Source organism: Chanodichthys erythropterus, chromosome 23 (genome assembly GCF_024489055.1).
Source record: "Chanodichthys erythropterus isolate Z2021 chromosome 23, ASM2448905v1, whole genome shotgun sequence".
Taxonomy (NCBI): Eukaryota; Metazoa; Chordata; class Actinopteri; order Cypriniformes; family Xenocyprididae; genus Chanodichthys; species Chanodichthys erythropterus.
Window position 1 is genome coordinate 5,589,428 of NC_090243.1, and position 20,501 is coordinate 5,609,928.

The window sequence follows — 20,501 nt, forward strand, 5'->3', positions numbered from 1 at the left end:
GTTTTTTTTAATGGGTTTTTGTTAAATCGCCTGAAATAAGGTCTGTGGTTAACAAAGCCTCTAAATATTTTCACGTTTTGATCTATGACATAAAACACACCAGTTATAACACGCATGTGATTTTTAAAACTTTTACTCTGTCTTAAAAACGGCGGTTGCTAACAAATTGCTAAAAGGGACTACTTCCTTTGGCGGGGACTTTAGACGTCATCGTGACAAACGGGACATTTGGACAGCATTTCTCATAAAAAACTGGATAAGTATTCATACACAGCGCAGATCATAATCAGTGAGCATGTTTTTAAATAGAGTTGTTTTCTAAATAAAGTTTGAGGAAGCTTGGTGGTGACGACGTTGATTCACGGCCATGGTGTGCTGTAGTCCGTTTATAGCCTACTGTTAGCCTTTTATATCTGACGACTTTATTTAGGCTTCAAAATGGATAAATGTTGTGTTAACTTGTGAAGATTATCTTAATAGACAAAACGTGTAAAACGTGTCTTAACCCTTTGTTAAACACAGAGCTTATTTTTGCCGATTTTCAAAAGTCTATGGGAAAAATGCATAGGCTTTCGATCAAGGGAACCTGTGCGCCGCTAACTTCCGGGTTGGCCTACAAAAACACGTCATCCCTGAGGTACTCCAACATATGCTGCAAGCAGTAGACCAATCACAACAGACTGGGCCATCTGACCAATCAGAGCTCATGGAATCCTTTCTGAATCGTATGCTGCCTTCACGTGCTCTCGGAATTATCATAAATACATGTTTCCTAGGTAAAAATTGCACGTGAACACCCTCCCATTTCGTAATCATGACTTCAGAAGTAGGAATTATGAAATTTCCGATTGCACGTGAAGGCAGCATTAGAACAAACTTTTTTTCAGACTCTGTCAGGTGATGTGCAATGTATTTTTGAAGCTTAGATGCATGAAAACCTATTCTAGGAGACCTACAGGAACCTTTAAAATAGCAGAATAGGGGCACTTTAATATTAAACCTTTTGTCCCACTGGGCTGATAAGAAATGCATAGTAAGAAATTCTAAATGCATATTTCATTTTTTTTAAACAAAAGAACAAGTCTAAATTATTGCCTGTTGTAATAAATGTCTGCATATGACACACTCAGCGTGGTGATACATACAGTAAACACATGGAAGAGAAGGAGTGAATAGTGTTTAGTCCTCAGGGAACATTATGAGACTATCAGTCATCTGAATTAAATCTTTTGTACGCTTTTCTAATGTAAATCTGTCCCTCGAGGGTGTAGCCGGCTATAAATCTGTACATTACTCACGTCTTAAATCGTCAGAGTTTGAGGGGGCTTTTCATAATTGGTAGATAATGACTGTGTCAAAACAGACTCAAGGGAATCGTTTGTTCACTGTTGCAGGATTTACAATCTAATTCACACTTTAAAATCAGCAATGTGAATCTTTTGTTTCTGTTAATGCAGCCACATTAATTCTTAATTTAAAATGTAATTTGCATTTTGCAATTTGGACATGATTAAAATCATAAAGTGCGTCTGTGAAAGAAATTGACCCTTCTCAGGAAAAACTACTTCCATCTGAGGAGGCCCAAAGAAATTGCAAGGATAAAAATCATCTACACAACAATGCTCTAAAACAATAAATAAACTGCCAGAGATCAAATCTTCTGAAACATTTGCATCTCTTTAATGTGCCTGCAGATTTGCACCAGAAGGCACTGGAAAACTGCCATGAGAAAAACAACATAAAAAATGGCAGAATATTCTGTTGGAGGAGACAGCCAAGCAGACAGCAGGGATGAAAGCACATAACCTTCAGTGATGGCTGACAAAAGGATTATTTGAGAAAGCTAAGCAGGAGTCTACCTCCCACCTTCAATGCACGCTTTGAAAACAACCAGCAGAAACCTGCTGAATCATTGCAAACTCATTTAACACAAGGCCATTGTTTCAGAGACCATTGAGCTTCAGTGATTATTCAGGGATTTTAAGCAATAGGATTTCTCTCATTTATGTATAATAGCTAATAACAGTAAGTAGGTAATTTATCTCCTTCGTGGGGTGCGAGACATTAAGAGCGGATGGGATGCGCAAGATGCAAAACATGCAAACCTGACAAATGAAATGTATCATATTTGAGTCGTTGTCTCCCTGTGGAGTTTTTCTTTCCTCCTTCAAGCATTTTTTCATCATTATCCTGCAGTGGGAGCCTGTCAAAACTGTGGAATATACTTCAAAGGCGTCCTACATTCCCTCTAAAAATGGTCTTCTTTCTTTTCCTCTGAATCATTCTTGTTGAATCTAACTTTGGTGATCCATACATAAAAGGAATCTAATATTTGGGCACATAAGGACTCACATGTCTCAAACAATTGTTGATGATATCAATATAATTGGACCTCAGGAGAGCAGTTTTTAGTTCAGTACAGAAGAATTTCATATATATGAAAAAAAAAAACTGTAGTGGAGGCTGAATGATTCCTCACACAATGAGTCAAACCCCATTACGTTCCTTACTTAAATATTCATGTCAAGCTGGTTCTGTTCCCCATCTAAAATTTCACATCACTTTGGAGAACTTCTGCATTTAAAACGTCTAAGGAACATTCAGACAGTAATTCTTCAGAGCAGTAGTTCTCAACCTTTTTGGCTCCAAGGCCACCCATTGTATATATGCGCTGCCTGGCGAATCTTCACTGATTTTACATTCCTTTAGCAGAGTGTGAATATAAAATTAGCAGAGCAATAGCACAGCATACATAATATATTGCAATCCACACAACATACTGAGAGACATATCAGAGTTCAAAAGAGGACAAATTGTTGGTGCCCGTCTCACTGGCTAATCTGTGACCAGGACAGCAAGTCTTTGTGGTGTATCAAGAACTATGTTATCCAGGGTAATGCTGGCATAGGACGGACCACATCCAACAAGAGTAACTGTCGGCTCAAGATGAAGCTGTCTGAAAGGATTGTCCAGGTACTAGATTGTATCCCAAAAACATAAAACCACAGCTGCCCAACAACACACTGCACAATTAAATGCGCACCTCGACTCTCCAGTTTCCACCAAAACTGTTCATCAGGAGCTCCAAAGAGTCAATATTCATGGTCGGGCTGCTATATACTTTTGGTCACTTGTGCCAATGCCAAATGTTGGTTAACACCCAGACTGTTACACGCCCAGAGTGAAGAACAGGGGTGGATCAGTGATGGCTTGGGCTGCAGTATCATGGCATTCCCTACTGTGCTTGATGTGTGCGTCACTGCCAAGAACTAGGGGAGCGCAGGGTACAAAGTAACACGGGGTTAGTTGAAACACACATGATGTTTTATGATGTTTTTCATGCTGTATAGCTGTGTTTTGCGGTTTTCGTTGTCAATTTTTTTTTTGTTTTTATTTTTAATTATTTAAAAAATCTTTAATAATTGTAATTAAAAGTTAATAATTGTATTTTATTGACAAAATATTTTAGTTTGTCTTGTATATTTTTTTGATTAGATCAGATAACATTTTAAGCTGTTGTATGGTCATGTTACAATGTGCCCCTCACATGTTACAATGTTCTCCACCTATGGGGCATTTTACTTCCATTATTTTGGGGTAAATCAATAAAAAAGTATACACTGTATTTATAAAACAAAACCACATAATTGTACTGGACATGTGTGAAATGATTGTGGGAAAAAATAAATACTCTGAACCCCAAGTGAATTTACAAAAACTGAGAAATTCAAAAAGTGTTACTTTGTGCCACGCTCTCCCCTACTGAACCATTCTGGAGGACCATGTGCACCTAATGGTTGAAACATTGTACCCTGAAGGGGGTGCCGTATATCAGCATGATAATGCACCAAGACTTGTGACAGAATGGTTTGATGAACATGAAAGTGAAGTCGAACATCTTCCATGTGTTACGGGTGGCTGGTAGAGAGATGAGGCAGATACGGATTTCCACGATAATAGAGACTTTACTTCAAACAATGGCAATGAACAACAGACAGACACCTTAACAAAACAGAGAACGGACCAGGAGTGCAGGGAGTGAGTGCATTATATAGGGAGTGCTGACAATAGAGTCCAGGTGCAGGTGATGAGTGACGATGAGGAGCTGACGAGGGAAGTGAGTGCAGGTGTGGAGAACAGGAGGATACTGGGAAATGGAGTCCAGGGAAACAAGGGATCTGTAACAGTACCTCCCCCTCCCGGTAGGCGCGTCCTCGCGCCGTAGATGTAACAACCGGGAGGGGGGCGGGCGCCCTGGAGACCTCAAACCGGAGCAGGGGGAGGAGTAAACTGGAGTGGAGGTCTCCAGGGCAGGTCCAAAAACCATGGCGGGTCAGGAGCCGTGGGCAGCCATGGCGGGTCAGGAGCCGTGGGCAGCCATGGCGGGTCAGGTGCAGCGGGCAGCCATGGCGGGTCAGGTGCAGCGGGCAGACATGCAGCAGGCATACATGGCGGGTCAGGTGCAGCGGGCAGCCATGGCGGGTCAGGTGCAGCGGGCAGCCATGGCGGGTCAGGAGCCGAAGCCTTCGAGGCGTTGAGCCCAGGCGTCGCTGAAGGACTGGCGGGTGATGGCGGAACCGAAGGCTCCGCCGACCGAAGCGCAGCCGGGGCTCCAGAAGGCCGCAGTGAAAGCAGAAGGACAGCCAACAAAACGAACACCGGGGGGAGTGAGGAGGCCAACTGAATCCGAGGGACGGAGTGACGGAGCGGAGACGGAGGAGTGAAGTCCAGAGGGGAGGGCAGGCTGATGAATGACCAAGGTGTGAGTGGAGGCAGGATGGAGACTGGTGAAGCTGGAGGACTGATGGGCAACGGTGGAGCAGAGGGAGGTTGGAGCCGGGGTGAAGGTAATCGCCCAGAGGTCCGAGGTGGAGATCTGGGCGAGGGGGCTTGAGGTGGAGGTGCAGTATAGACATGACTTGGAGGCGGGAGAGGGAGGCAGGGAGGGAAAACAGTCTTTGGGCTGGAGAGTTCAATCACAGAGACCATACTAGGAGCGGCTGGCTCGGCGGCGGCGGCTGGAGCGGCAGGCTCGGCGGCGGCGGCTGGAGCGGCAGGCTCGGCGGCGGCGGCTGGAGCTGAGGGCTCGGCGGCGGCGGCTGGAGCTGAGGGCTCGGCGGCGGCGGCTGGAGCTGAGGGCTCGGCGGCGGCGGCTGGAGCTGATGGCTCGTAGGCGTCGGAGACTGGAGAACTTTGCTCGGCGTCGGAGACTGGAGAACTTTGCTCGGCGTCGGAGACTGGAGAACTTTGCTCGGCGTCGGAGACTGGAGAACTTTGCTCGGCGGCGGAGACTGGAGAACTTTGCTCGGCGGCGGAGACTGGAGAACTTGGCTCGGCGGCGGAGACTGGAGAACTTGCTCGGCGGCGGAGACTGGAGAACTTTGCTAGGAGGCGGAGTCTGGAGAAATTGTCGGCGGCGGAGACTGGAGAACTCTTTGCTCGGCGGCGGAGACTGGAGAACTTTGCTCGGCGGCGGAGACTGGAGAACTTTGCTCGGCGGCGGAGACTGGAGAACTTTGCTCGGCGGCGGAGACTGAGAACTTGGCTCGGCGGCGGAGGCTGGAGAACTTGGCTCGGCGGCGGAGGCTGGAGAACTTGGCTCGGAGGAGACTGGAGAACTTGGCTCGGAGGAGACTGGAGAACTTGGCTCGGAGGAGACTGGAGAACTTGGCTCGGAGGAGACTGGAGAACTTGGCTCGGCGGAGACTGGGGTTGAGGGCCATTTCATCCCCTCAAATACAATTAAAATCCCCACAGGCACTGGAGCTGGCTCTGTGGGGACTGGAGCTGGCTCTGGAGATACTGGAGCTGGCTCTGGAGATACTGGAGCGGGCTCTGGAGATACTGGAGCGGGCTCTGGAGATACTGGAGCGGGCTCTGGAGATACTGGAGCGGGCTCTGGAGATACTGGAGCGGGCTCTGGAGACACTGGAGCGGGCTCTGGAGACACTGGAGCGGGCTCTGGAGATACTGGAGCGGGCTCTGGAGATACTGGAGCGGGCTCTGGAGATACTGGAGCGGGCTCTGGAGATACTGGAGCGGGCTCTGGAGCTACTGGAGCGGGCTCTGGAGATACTGGAGCGGGCTCTGGAGATACTGGAGCGGGCTCTGGAGATACTGGAGCGGGCTCTGGAGATACTGGGGCCGCTTTCTTCCTCCTTCTCCGCTTACTGGGCCCAGTAGCGGAATATGGGTCCAGCCTGGGGCAGGCAGGGAGTTCGCTGGAGGGGTATGCGGAGGAAGCCGGAGGTTGACTGACTGGCCCGGCCAACCGTGTTTCTGGATGGACCGGACGACAACACTGATCCTGAACCTCTTCTACTAAGAAATTGGAGCCATTCAACCACAAAATTAAATTGATAGTGTCGCTTAAGGAGAAACAAAAAACAGGTTCATCAAAACGGATAGTGTCGTCATCCAATCCATCCAAAAACAAGGAGATCAACTGAGCATCAGGCCAGTCAGACAAGAAAGCAAGCTCCACGAACTCCTCCACATACCTCTCCAGCGAACGTCCTACCTGCAGGAGCCCGATAATGCGTTCGCTGGCTGTTAGAAGAGTGAGAGGCGCTGGAGGAGCAGGAGCCAGGGAGCTGGTGGAAGTCTCCATTTTTTTTTTGTGGAAAATCCGGTCGGTTTAGGTCCGTTCTTCTGTTACGGGTGGCTGGTAGAGAGATGAGGCAGATACGGATTTCCACGATAATAGAGACTTTACTTCAAACAATGGCAATGAACAACAGACAGACACCTTAACAAAACAGAGAACGGACCAGGAGTGCAGGGAGTGAGTGCATTATATAGGGAGTGCTGACAATAGAGTCCAGGTGCAGGTGATGAGTGACGATGAGGAGCTGACGAGGGAAGTGAGTGCAGGTGTGGAGAACAGGAGGATACTGGGAAATGGAGTCCAGGGAAACAAGGGATCTGTAACACCATGGTCTGCGCAATGGGTTAAAAAAAATGAATTAACCCTTAAATGCATACCTCGGGTCTTTAGTGACCCAGGACGTCATTCACTAACCTCCTCCTCCTCGTTCATTTTTTAAAGTTGGACATCAACCTTCTTGGTATTCCTCAATCAATTCATTATATAGAATATAACAAGAAAAAAGAAAACATAAAATTATAAAAGAATGCCTATTTTTGTATTTATTTTTTGTCAAAATATTGATTTTGAAGATGTTGATAATTCTATAGTTGTGAGAATATGTTTGAGATTGCGAATGGGCTCATATTCGTGACCTCAAACATAAAAATAGCACATTAGTAGCTGAATTTACTGGGAAATGAGCTCTGACGAGGACAGTGATGATGGCATCTGCTCAAACGGAGCCCTTTCAAGCTCCAAAAGATAACAAAATTAGCTTTATTTTATTCTTTTGTAATTGTTACTCTATAGTCAGAGGAGTTTTATATTATCACGACATGTAGAGATCCTTCTGTGTTAGATATAGATCCGGGTCGGTAAAGACCCGAATATGTAAGAATGATTGGCAGTTATGCATTTAAGGGTTAAATACATTTATTTCAGCTTACAAAATTACATTTTAAGCTATTTTAGCTTATTTTAAACCTTGTTTTGTCTTATTTGAAATAACGTAAGCTATCTTGTGGCCCCCTTGAAAGTGTGCTGAGGCCCTCTGTTTGAGAAGCACTACTCATAATTTCAGTGCTATAGTGTAGCACTGGTGCAGTACCACCCAGAGAGAACAAAGAGCAGCTGCATCAGCCCTGCTGCCCACTCAGAACCCTCAGATGAAAAGCCTCTCCACCCATCCAGGACAAAGCCGCCTGTGAGATTACACCAGGACGGAGGGTGAATTCTGATAGCGTGGTGGGGTTGGTGAACCACACCGCTTTATCTGTACAGAATTAAGAAGATCGTTACAGCCGCGTGGCTCGGCTGGAGGCGGAGTCTGTGATGAAATGCTGAATACTAATGTCGAATGTGGTCTCCAGGGGCCATAAAGCACATGGCCATTTAATTACCTTTATCTTATCAGCAATTACTGCAAATTCACACAGTTTAGTGTGTGTTGAGTGGGTGATGATGTGATGGGTGTCAGTTGCATGATGCTGTGATATGGATGGAAACAGAATGGATGAAAATATGTATAGACACAGGGCAAAGCAGAATGATATAAGATATTATTCATGTGTGTAGAGTGTTACGAATTATGCAGTAAGACTCATTAAAAATATTAAAAAATAATATTTCGAATAAAAATTCAATCAAAGTTAAATCGTTTCTCTGCTCAAAATAATTCGCTTGCAGCGGACTTTAATACAGCAACATTCAGTATTGATCAGATCTCCTAGTCTCCAGGAGATTGATCAGATCTCCAGTCTCCTAGTCAAGTAAATGGCATTGATAAGACTAATAGGCTGACTCAAGAAAACAGGAGGAATGGAGAGCGAGAGAGACAGAGACTGCATGTGGTTTCTCGAAATCTCAAACTGCAGTATCATCAGCTTCTTTGCCAACTGCATATCAAATGTACAAAGTACAGCAAAGTACAGCACATTTCCTCTGACACACTGCCTGACCACATTTACAGTTGTAAGAAAAAGTATGCGAACCACTTGCAGAATCTGTGAAAATGTGAAAAATTAACAAAATAAGAGAGATCATACAAAATGCATGTTATTTTTGGTTTAGTACTGTCCTAGATATTTTACATAAAAGCTGAATTTATTCAAATGGCCCCATTCAAAAGCATGTGAACCATTGGTTCTTAATACTGTGTGTGGTTACCTGGATGATCTACGTTGTTCATGAGTCCCTTGTTTATTCTGAGCAGTTAAACTGAGCTCTGTTCTACAGAAAAATTCTCCAGGTCCTGCAGATTCATCAGTTTTTAAGCATTGTTTATGAGTCCCGTTTATTTTTTATTATATATATATATATATATATATTATATATATATATATATATATATAATTTTTTTGCTATCTTAATATATTTAAAAAAAATGTAATTTATAGCTGTGATGGCAAAGCTGAATTTTCAGCATCATTACTCCAATTTGATCCTTCAGAAATCATTCAAATATGCTGATTTACTCTAATCTACTCAAAAAACATTTCTTCTTATTATCAATGTTTAAAACAGTTGTGCTGTTTAATATCTTTGTGGAAACTTTGTGATAATTTTTTTTCAGGATTATTTAATGAATAGAAAGTACAAAAGAGCAATGTCTTTTGTAACATAAATGTTATACTGTCACTTTTGATCAATGTAAAGCATTAACTACAAAACATGACATTAAATTATAAATAAATATTATGATTGACAGCCCTAATTATTACAAATTTTAATAATAAAAGCAATACAGCAGTACTATCACCCTGACATATATACAGTATCTGAAGACAAATGACACAATGACAAACACTGTATGTGTTCAGGCAGTTTCAAATACTTGTCTTCCCTTTCAGTCTTAATGTTGCTCTGATTCCCTAAAACACAATTACATCCCAGAGACACAGATAGCACACTCAGCTCAATGTTCAATTAGCCAGATTCATGAATACTGAACAGGCAACTTATATCTGGATGCTTAAACAGTCTCTGCGACACTCACGAATCCCTGCAGTGTTACCCAGCATCAGCCTTCGGAGAAAACAACCACCTGAGCAACTGGAAAATGTCAACAGCCAAGTCCTGTCACAGCGCTCATGGAGTTTACAACTATCTTTTTTTTTCAGGTCTCCATGTCAACATTCAGCAGTTCTTGTTTAGTATAACAAGCTGTCTTGATTCATTATGAGCATGTAGGGAAGACAGACTGAGGTTGCCAGATCATCCACATACTCATTGCCCAGAAACACACTTGCTCTCTTTAGAATGAACATTTAATTCAAAGTGTTTGATATGATCTAAATTCATCCTTGGTTTTCATATGCATTTCGACAGGAAAGTAATTTCCAGCAGTTTAAAGCATTATGGGTTTTCCCGACATCAAGGATGTACCAAAAGTTAGGCTTCCATAATTACGCTATTTGAATACATTTGAAAAAAATCTGTCTGTATCACATGTATGCAAATGTACACGTTTTCTGCAATATATATATATATATATATATATATATATATATATATATATATATATATATATATATACATACAGTACAGTCCAAAAGTTTGGAACCACTAAGATTTTTAATGTTTTTAAAAGAAGTTTCGTCTGCTCACCAAGGCTACATTTATTTAATTAAAAATACAGTAAAAACAGTAATATTGTGAAATATTATTACAATTTAAAATAACTGTTTTCTATTTGAATATATTTCACAAAGTAATTTATTCCTGTGATGCAAAGCTGAATTTTCAGCATCATGACTCCAGTCTTCAGTGTCACATGATCCTTCAGAAATCATTCTAATATGCTGATCTGCTGTTCAAGAAACATTTAATGTGTACAATTGTACAAAATATTTGTGTACAATATTTTTTTCAGGATTATTTGATGAATAAAAAGTTCAAAAGAACAGTGTTTATCTGAAATCTAATCTTTTGTAACATTATACATGTCTTTACTGCCACTTTTGATTGATTTAATGCATCCTTGCTGAATAAAAGTATTCATTTCTTTAATTTATTAAAAAAAAAAAAAAAAAAAAAAAAAAATTCTTACTGACCCCAAACTTTTGAACGGTAGTGTATAATGCTACAGAAGCTTTGTATTTCAGATAAATGCTGTTCTTTTGAACTTTCTATTCATCAAGGAATCCTGAAAAAAAAGTACACAACTGTTTTCAACATTGAAAATAATCATAAATGTTTATTGAGCAGCAAATTATATTAGAATGATTTCTGAAGGATCATGTGACACTGAAGACTGGAGTAACGATACTGAAAATTCAGCTTTGCTTCACAGGAATAAATTACTTTGTGAAATATATTCAAATAGAAAACAGTTATTTTAAATTGTAATAAAATTTCACAATATTACTGTTTTTACTGTATTTTTTATTAAATAAATGTAGCCTTGGTGAGCAGTGAAACTTCTTTTAAAAACATTAAAAATCTTAGTGGTTCCAAACTTTTGGACTGTACTGTAATTTATTTTTTATTTTTTTGCAAATTCTGCTGATCGTCACCAAGCAGGGTTATTATTAGTTAACTAAATCTGAAACTAAAACCATAAAAAAAAAAAAAAAACATTTGTTACTTGAAAAAAAAAAAAATAAGAAAAAATAAATACATAAATAAACAAATCAACTAATTTTATTTCATGTCAAGGCATAATCTCTCATTTTCATTTAGTTAATAAAATAACTAAAACTAAGATAAAAAGGAATAAAATTATATAGACATTTAAAAAAAACAATTAAAAATGGCAAAACAAAAAAAGGACTAAAACTTTAACTAAAATCAAAATGAAAACAGAAATTATAAAAAAGGATTATAAAACTATATTAGTGTCACAATGATACTAACACTGTCAACAAGATGTTATTACTTATTTCTTATGTTATCCTTCAAAAATGACTTGTGAGTCTTGAAAGCATCACTGAGAATGTGTCAGGCTATTTTTCTTGTAAAGACTAATAATAAATAGAATCTAAATAGAATCTAGCATCTTCTAAAAATATAATTCTTTTGTGGTGAAACTTTCAGCAGAACAGGTAGATCTAATTGGTCAAATCTAATTGGTCAGCAGAAAAAAAATTCTAAATATTGAGCCTCGATAAAATCCAGCATGTAACCTTTGTGGAGAAAGGCAATCCCAGAATGCTCAAATATGATTTTTTTAACCAATATTAGTGTGTGCCATGTATATTTATGTTTTTTTGTCTAATAACATATAGTTGAAAATGTGGGACAGTTCTGAAGACCCAAATTTATAGCATTTTGTTACTACAAACCCTTTTATCGCATTTAAAATTCACTTTGGCCATTGAAAAGTCAAAAATCCACCAGAAAAAACATATCATCTGAGCACCTTTAGAACACAGATTTCAATCTACTATGATTTGGGACTAATTCTGGGAGGATGGACCACAGCTACATGACAATGCCATGATGGGACCGTAGCAGATCCTCCTGAATACGATGAAGTAAATATTCCATGTTTAACAGTTTGCAGGTCAACCACACACATTGCCTTGAGCAGGACAAGCTGAAAGAGTGTGGCTTATTCATGTGAAAGGGGTCTCCAGCCATAAATCATTGATGAGGCAGGTAGGGCAGTGGGCAGACAGCTCATGATTTCAGCATGAATTGATGCAGAGGCACAGCATCCTCTGACAGACATGACTGATAGAACCTGGAGATTATGGGTCTGCGGACAGGAGGAAGATCAGAAGTTTTCTGATGGACAGTCCACTAGATTTGGCCGAGAGATTGAACATTTTTTATTCTCCATTGTTCTATTATTATTACATTTTTCAAATTAAAAATGTAAAAAAATATGCAGTGAACCAGGTAGATGACGCCACAAGGTTTTGGGTGTTTGTGTTGCGGGTGTAATTGCCAGACTGAACTGTCTCCTGCTATTGTGAACAACAGCAGGTCACTTTACTCTTTTTGGCGTGTCAGCAGGCAGAGCTGAATTGAGCATAATGGGGTCTGGTTGGGGCCTCATCGGTATTCATTGAAGAAAGCGCATGTCTGTTACATGCCTCTGGGTAAAACACCTTTATGCGATTGTCTTAGAGCCACTGACATCTTTAGAGGGCATTCAAGGACACTGTGGACTGGCAGAAGGAAATTATATTCCTGACTTTCTGTATCCCAAGAGTACACTGAAAGTCAGGAATATAATTTCCTTCACATCCTACCTATGTGAATCCACAGATTCTGTATTTTGTATTAAAACCTACTAATTATCTGAAATCAGTTATGGTACACAGTTATGGTATCTGCAATCGTTTGTTTCACTGAGCAGATTATGATAAAAATGCAATGCCTTTTCTGCACTAGTATAATGCAATTCTACGTGAACAAGCATAACAAAACATATAAAGATGTAATTCTAAATAATTAATTATTAATATTCTGCCAAACAGTATATGCACTAAAATCATATTCCCACAGAATTATCTATCTATTAGCACCACCTAGTGGCTGCTCTAAGGCAATTCAGATGTTTTTAAATATAATTTCTGCCTGTCTGCACCAACCTCTCTTACAATAGCACATTTCCTTTGACTTTTCTAAGGGTTTGGGTTTTTCAACTCTTGACGCAACACTGAGGGTTAAAAGATAGACAGAAATATAGAAAATATTCTGTGGATACTATGGAAACTAAAACCTATGCTCTTGTTTCACAAACAAACTCAGACATATGATGTATTATTAACAAGGTCAAACAAAAACATAATTTTTGAGGATTTGAGGCTACAGGTTTATTCAAGCCTGAGGGAAGGTTTGCAAAGGAACAGAGTGCACTTACCAAAGACTTTACCCAGAAAGAGCGACTTGACCAGGGTGAACTGAGTGTCTGAGGCTTCAGGCAGGGAGTAAGTGACGGGAGGATAATGATCCAGCTATATAAAAAAAGACAGGAAATATGAAAACAGAAAGATGCAGAAACTGGATTTTATGCATATGTCTATTGCTGGTGGTCAAGTACAAAAATTCCCATGCATTTTTCCTATAGTGGGCTATGGTGCCATCTACTGGCTAAAAATGTAATCACTGATCATACAGTCATCAAAGCACTACATACTTTACAATTCACTCAGTTTTAATAATGTTTTGTAAAAAAATTTAAACATTTTACATAATGTACTATATAAAATCATATTAAAATATTAAAAAGATATACTTTGTAATTTATTTTATTTCAATACCATTTTTAATGTGTACCACATATTAATTTCATACATATAATTTACTTGATATGATTTTTAATATATACTATAATCATAAATTCTAATCAATATAGCTCATTTAACTAGTATTATATTTCCAACATTAGCTTCCATGTGTACATGTAGAGTTTAAAAAGTTTAGGGTTCGAACCAGCATTAGTTGGTGTATTTAGATATATTTATAGATTCATAAACAGCCACTTTCATTTATACATTTACACTTCAGAGTGTCAAACAATTTAGCTTGATTAAGTGTAATTTTAGTATTATATTTTTAGTTTTATATCTACTATTACAGTTTCTGTTAATATTTTGAATTAGCTTTTATTTTTAAATGTTCAGTTTTCATTTTAAATATTAGTTTCATATTTGGTAATTCTTTTAGGTGCTTTAGTCTTTTTTTTTAAACAAACAAACAAACAACAAAAAAAGAACAAATAAAATTACGATATATATTTTTATTTTATTTTTAATTATTTAGTTTTTATTATTTTTTTATTTATTTAGTAATTTTAGTGCTTCAACTCCAACCTTTAACAAAAATCCAATTAACAAAAATATTTCTAATAGTACTTTTAGTTAACGATAATAACCCTGGATTGATTTGATATAAGTTCAAAGATCATGCTGATATGCAGTAAGGCTGAAACTGTTGAATGCAGCCACACGCACACACACACACACACACACACACACACACACACACACACACACACACACACACACACACACACACACACACACACACACACACACACACACACAGTTTGATGACAGCTTTAATTAGCCCGTTACTGCTGATTCACTGGCACTCCTAATTAGCATGAGGCATCTCAGCTCCAGTATTAAAAAGAATTATTTCCGCTAAATTACTTTTTTGAGCTTGAAGATATGGCTGCTCTCTCAGTCTCCTCTGTGTTGTGAAAGTGGCGCTCTCATCACTGCACAGTGCTGTGAATACAAATTAGGCTCACAGAAAGAAACAGAGGCTCCAACACAATAGCGTTTGTCTGACATATTTCAGCTCTAATTTGTTCCACTGATGTGGCAGACTGATAAATGCAATCATGTTTATTCAGATGCCTCCCAGGTGCACTTGCTGGGTAAATCAACCAGGGGACCCCCCTCCTTCATTGCTACCAGTGGTCTCCAGACCTTATCCAATTGCATTTCTGAATCTCAGAAGACCTTGTGGGCTTGTGTTTCTGCCGCCGCTAATGTGGGATGGTGTGTTGCCTTTCGTTGACGGGATAATATGACCAAATTAAATTGCTTTCAACCTGTTTACCTTGGAAACTAATGGGCAGCAGGGATGGAGGGATGACTCGGAAAGAGAGAGAGACTGTCCCCTGTTGTGCTGCGGCCCCATTCTGATGCGGCTAGCGCTAATGAGTCCTGCTGTGAGCCTATAATTAATCTCCATCCAACAAGCCGCCTATCTGACAGGGTTCCTCCTGCACCGCAGCCACCCAGAGAGGGGACACTCGGCCTGGGAGGCAATAGAGAGATCCCCCTGGGGCATCCAATGCTCTAACAGAAAATCCTGAGTTATAGCTGCAACCCCACTGAGAGAACAACTTAAGAGAGTCACAGCTAACAAATACAGAAAATAGAAGTAAAAGGAATAAAAAGATGGAAAAGCTAGCATGAGTGTATGGTTAGGATTAATAAACATGAATCATTCTATGAAACGAGTTTCAGAAAGGTGCATTTTTGGGAAACATTAATTGCTGCTGCTCTCCAAAGTCATGGCACCCTGTCAATGTCATTCAACAATCAATTGTATGAAAATATATATAAATAAATAAAAGGAAAAAGAAAAAGCAAAAACTGTTTTTCCCCTGAAAAACAGTTAAATGAAATGAATGATTAAATAATAAATGAAATTGAACTGCAAAAAAAAAAAAAAACTTGATGAAATATGTGTGCATAACTACACTGTGCTGGTTAATGTTTGGTGCAGGAGAATGTGTGAAATAAAAACTTTAAACACAGATACTTTATTCTGTATGAGCTATGAGCCACGTGGCTAATGTTGTTAAACACAGCGCGAAGCTCCGCGCTGAAACCAATCATATGTGCGCGCTCCACGTGTATATCATAACAATCGTATTTTTCATGTGTTCGTATTCAAACTCCAGTTCTGACCGCATCGCAGGCAAAATACAAACACCACATGTGCTGCTGTGCTGAAGGAAACAGCCTACGGCTCGCGTGTTTGAACGCAGCTAGAGCAGGCAGAGGTGAATGAACATCACTTTTGTGACATTTGAATTCTCTGCTGTAATGCGATCTCATGCGAACATATTTTCCATTTGTGCTGGTAGATTACAGCAAAACAATCCACATGCGCACAAACCTCTGCTCTGGTCGCGTGGCAGGAAAACACATTGTGTTGTAGCGCTGAGGAAACGAACACCAACGATATGTCTCTGAATGACAAGAGACCGAGGCGAGAGAAGTGATACTTTCTCATGCATAATACCGCAATTATAATCTTATGCATACTAAAGCGCAGTGATTGGATTAAATGAGCTTTATGTCATGAATATATGTCGAGACTCGCTCGAAACGGTCTACGTCAGCACGTTCGACCATGCCCATACTTGGGCAGAAAGTACACGATTACGTCAGATTTTTTGACGTTGCTCTGACTCAGCTTTTCAAACCAGAAAACAGAAATCGCTCTGAAAAATGCAAAAATAACTATTTTTCACTTATGAATAACATTAATGAGTACCTTTAGTGTTCCCTTTCAGTCGGTCACGTTCGACGTACGTCAGTAGTGACCGACGAATTGGGATATCGCTTAGAGAGCCCTATCATCTTCGTGTAAACTAAAACAAGCCAATGGAATTGGCGTGCGATATTTGCATAATGCGCACCGCCCCCGACAGGTGTATATAAATAGGAAGCAGATGCAATCGCACTCTGTCTTTCGCTTCGGAGCCATTCACTGGTGTCCTGTTTAGAAGACTCCTTTCTTCGTTTGTTTTTGTTCTAAAACACTGCCTCAGAAGAGGATCTGCAGCGAGCTTTCGGTGCTGGTGAAGAGGGCACGTTCAGCGAGGTCGCGAGTGTCCGAGGAACTGAGCTAAAAGCTCTAAACTGCTGTTTTCACAGCAACACAAAGAGTGTGTGTGTGTAGCGATTTGGGCCGGTTCCTCGGTGTGTTCAGGGAGTGGTGTACCTGACACATCGCGTCGCTCCCTGGGTGCTTCAGCACGAGTGAGTTGACTTCCCCTTCTAAAAGAGCTTTACAGACGAACCCTGACAGTATGTCATTTCGTCTGTGCGTTACTGGGTGCGGTCGTTCCCTGGTCCCTGCTGATGGGCACAATCGCTGCATCTCGTGTTTGGGCGTTCAGCACGTTGAAGCAGCTTTTGTGGATGGTTCATGTTCCCATTGCGGGAACATGACCATCGCGGTGCTGAGGTCGAGGCTCTCCTTCCTGAAGTCTCAGGAAGCGGGGGTCCCCTCTCCTATGCCGCGTTCGACCGTTTTTTCCGGCCCCGGGAACCGGAATGACGGTACGGCGCTGTATAGGAAGGGTGACCTGAGGATAACGGTCAGGGCTTCCCCGCCGAGTGGAAACGCTCCTCGGGCCCCTGCCGCCTCAGCAGCACCGCAACCCATCCTGCCGGCGTTGGTTTCCGCTGGGCCCTCTTCGGACTGTCCAGCCGTTACCTTTGGTGCGCCGGCAGCGGATCGGATGTCGATCACAGCAGCGGAAGGTGAGCCAGAGTCCTTGGGGGAAGACCCGGACGCGCTGCCACCCTCCGGGACGGTAGCGTGGTCCGAGTCGGATCCTGAGTTGACGGCTGTGCTCTCCCAGGCCGCCTTGTGTGTCGGGCTCGAGTGGAACCCTCCACCCTGTCCCGGCCCATCTCGGTTGGATGATTGGTAATTGGGGGGGGGGGGTTGGGGGCGTCCCGCCCCAATGCCTTTCTTCCCGGAAGTGCATGACGAGGTGACCAGGTCTCTGCAAACACCGTATAGTGTTCGTTCGAGGCCTGGCCCCGCGTCCGCCTTCACCTCCCTGGACGGCGGGGCAGCCAGGGGGTACGCGAGGATCCCGCCAGTCGAGCGGTCTGTTGCGATGCAACTGTGTCCAACGGCCGCTGGCTGGCGTGGTGAGCCGCGTCTCCCGTCCCGGGCCTGTAAATTCTCAGCCGGTCTGACTGAGAAAGCTTACAGTTCCTGTGGGCAGGCTGCCTCTGCCCTGCATTCTATGGCGCTTTTGCAGGTCTACCAGGCAAAAGCGCTGTCAGAAATGCCCCAGGAAGGTCCTGACCAACAGCTGCTGGGGGAGCTGCGCGCTGCCACCGACCTCGCCCTCCGGGTGACGAAGGTGACAGCACGCGCTGTTGGTCATGCGATGTCTACCTTGGTAGTCCAGCAACGCCATATCTGGCTGACCTTGGCGGATATGCGGGATGCCGATAAGCAAAGGTTCCTAAATTCCCCCGTGTCCCCGTTCGGCCTATTCGGCGACGCGGTGGAGAGCTTCGCCCATCAGTTCTCCGCTGCACAGAAGCAGGCTGAGGCTATCAGTCACGTCATGCCACGGCGGTCCGCTGCTGCCTCCACCCAGCCGCCCGTGGCTCAGCCTCAGCCCGCTCGTCGCCGAGGGCGCCCGCCTGCATCGTCCTCCGCCCCTGCTAAGACGGCAAAGCAGCAGCCTACACCAGCCAGACAGCAGGGTGCCGGTCGCGGGCGTGGTGCCCAGCCCGTCTCCGCTAAGCCCGGTGGTAAACGCAAGAGCAAAACACGGCACTGAGACGGGCAACCTGGAGGGGAAGGATCTTGCTCTTCGGGAGAGTTTTCCACCATCTCTCCCACCCCCGGAGGAGGGCCGGGGGGAATTTGTGTTTGTCTGTCCACCGCCGCTGGCTCTCCGGAGTCCAGCGGTACCCACTTTTTCACAAAAAGAGCAGTTTCCTCAAACTCCAGGTCACAACAAGGTGTGTCTGCCAGTGTGCTAGGCCCCGCCTCGCCGCTGGCAGCTCCCTCCCCATTCGCCAGCAGTGTGATGGCGCAGACCGCGTCCCGTGCGCTGTCTCCCATGCACACTGCTGCCTCGCAGAGTCTGACCCCACTCCGGGCCGCCCCCAAGCCGTCCGAGTCGGGTCCCTCTCTGCCTTGCTGCCCCACCCCCGGTGCGTCTGTGGTGCCTTTGGTCCCGCTGGCTCAGTGTCTGGAAGCGTGGATCACGCTCCCCAGCCTGTCCAGTTGGCTCATTCGTACTATCAGACTCGGCTATGCGATTCAGTTCGCCCGGCGTCCCCCGGTCTTCAGGGCTATCCACTTCACTCCGGTGTCGTTGGACAGTGCGCCTGTTCTCCGGGTGGAGATTGCTGTCCTCCTGGCGAAGGATACAATCAAGCCGGTCCCTCCAGCCGATATGAAGTCGGGGTTCTACAGCCCCTACTTCATTGTACCGAAAAAGGGCGGTGGGCTACCCAGGATTGGTTTGCAGCAATAGACCTGAAGGACGCGTACTTTCATGTCTCGATTCTGCCTCGACACAGACCCTTCCTAGGTCGGTCTGCGTTCGAGGGTCGGGCATGTCAGTACAAAGTCCTACCCGACATGGTTGTAGCTCCCAGCCGGTTGGGTCTTCAGGTCAACTGGGACAAGAGCAAACTCGCCCGCGGGTAGAGGATCTCTTGTCTCGATCTCGAGCTAGACTCGGTCGCACGGACTGCGCGTCTCACCGAGGCGCGCGTCCAGTCGGTGTTGAACTGCCTGAGCTCGCTCAAGCACAGGACAGCGGCTCCACTGAAAGATTTTCAGAGGCTCCTGGGGCATATGGCATCTGCAGCCGCGGTAACGCCGCTCGGATTGCTTCATATGAGACCGCTTCAACACTGGCTCCGCGGCCGGGTCCCGAGATGGGCGTGGCAGTGCGGCACGCTCCGTGTCCCCGTGACACCGAGCTGCCGTCGCACCCTTGTCCGGTGGTTGGACCCTTCGTTCCTGTGGGCCGGAGTACCCCTCGAACGAGTGTCCAGGCACGCTGTGGTCTCCACAGATGCCTCTGCCACGGGATGGGGGGCCACGTACAATGGGCATGCAGTGACAGGTCTTTGGACGGGGCCTCAGCTGCATTGGCATATCAATTGCCTCGAGTTGCTAGCGGTTCGTCTTGCGCTGGCCCGCTTCAAGAAGCTGTTGTCAGGCAAGCACGTTCTAGTCCGCTCACACAGCACTGCGGCCGTTGCGTACATCAACCGTCAAGGTGGTCTACGCTTCCGTCGCATGTCGCAACTCGCCCGCCATCTCTTGTTGTGGAGTCAGAAGGATCTGAGGTCCCTTCGGGCCACTCGTGTCTCAGGTGTGCTCAACTGTGCAGCCGACGAGCTGTCACGGCAGCATCCACTTGCGGGCGAGTGGCGGCTCCACCCCCAGGCGGTCCAGCTGATTTGCCTCCCCGGAAACTGCCCACTGCCAGTGGTTTTATTCCCTGACCGGCGGCACGCTCGGCACGGATGCCCTGGCACACAGCTGGCCCCCGGGTCTGCGCAAATATGCGTTTCCCCCAGTGAGCCTTCTCGCACAACTCATGTGCAAGGTCAGGGAGGACGGGGAGCAGGTTCTGTTAGTGGCTCCGTACTGGCCCACTCGGACCTGGTTCTCAGACCTCATTCTCCTCGCGACAGCACCTCCCTGGCCGATT

At 44.0% G+C, this 20,501-nt stretch overlaps 1 protein-coding gene across 1 annotated transcript in view; it reads right to left on the bottom strand.

The window, feature by feature from the left end:
- The window catches only part of cntnap2a (contactin associated protein 2a), a 301,573-nt gene that overhangs the window by 13,529 nt on the left and 267,543 nt on the right, over positions 1 to 20,501 (bottom strand). The window contains exon 22 of the mRNA XM_067378732.1: positions 13,401 to 13,494. Within this exon, the coding sequence (XP_067234833.1) occupies positions 13,401 to 13,494 (94 nt within the window). The remainder of the gene's footprint in view (positions 1 to 13,400; positions 13,495 to 20,501) is intronic.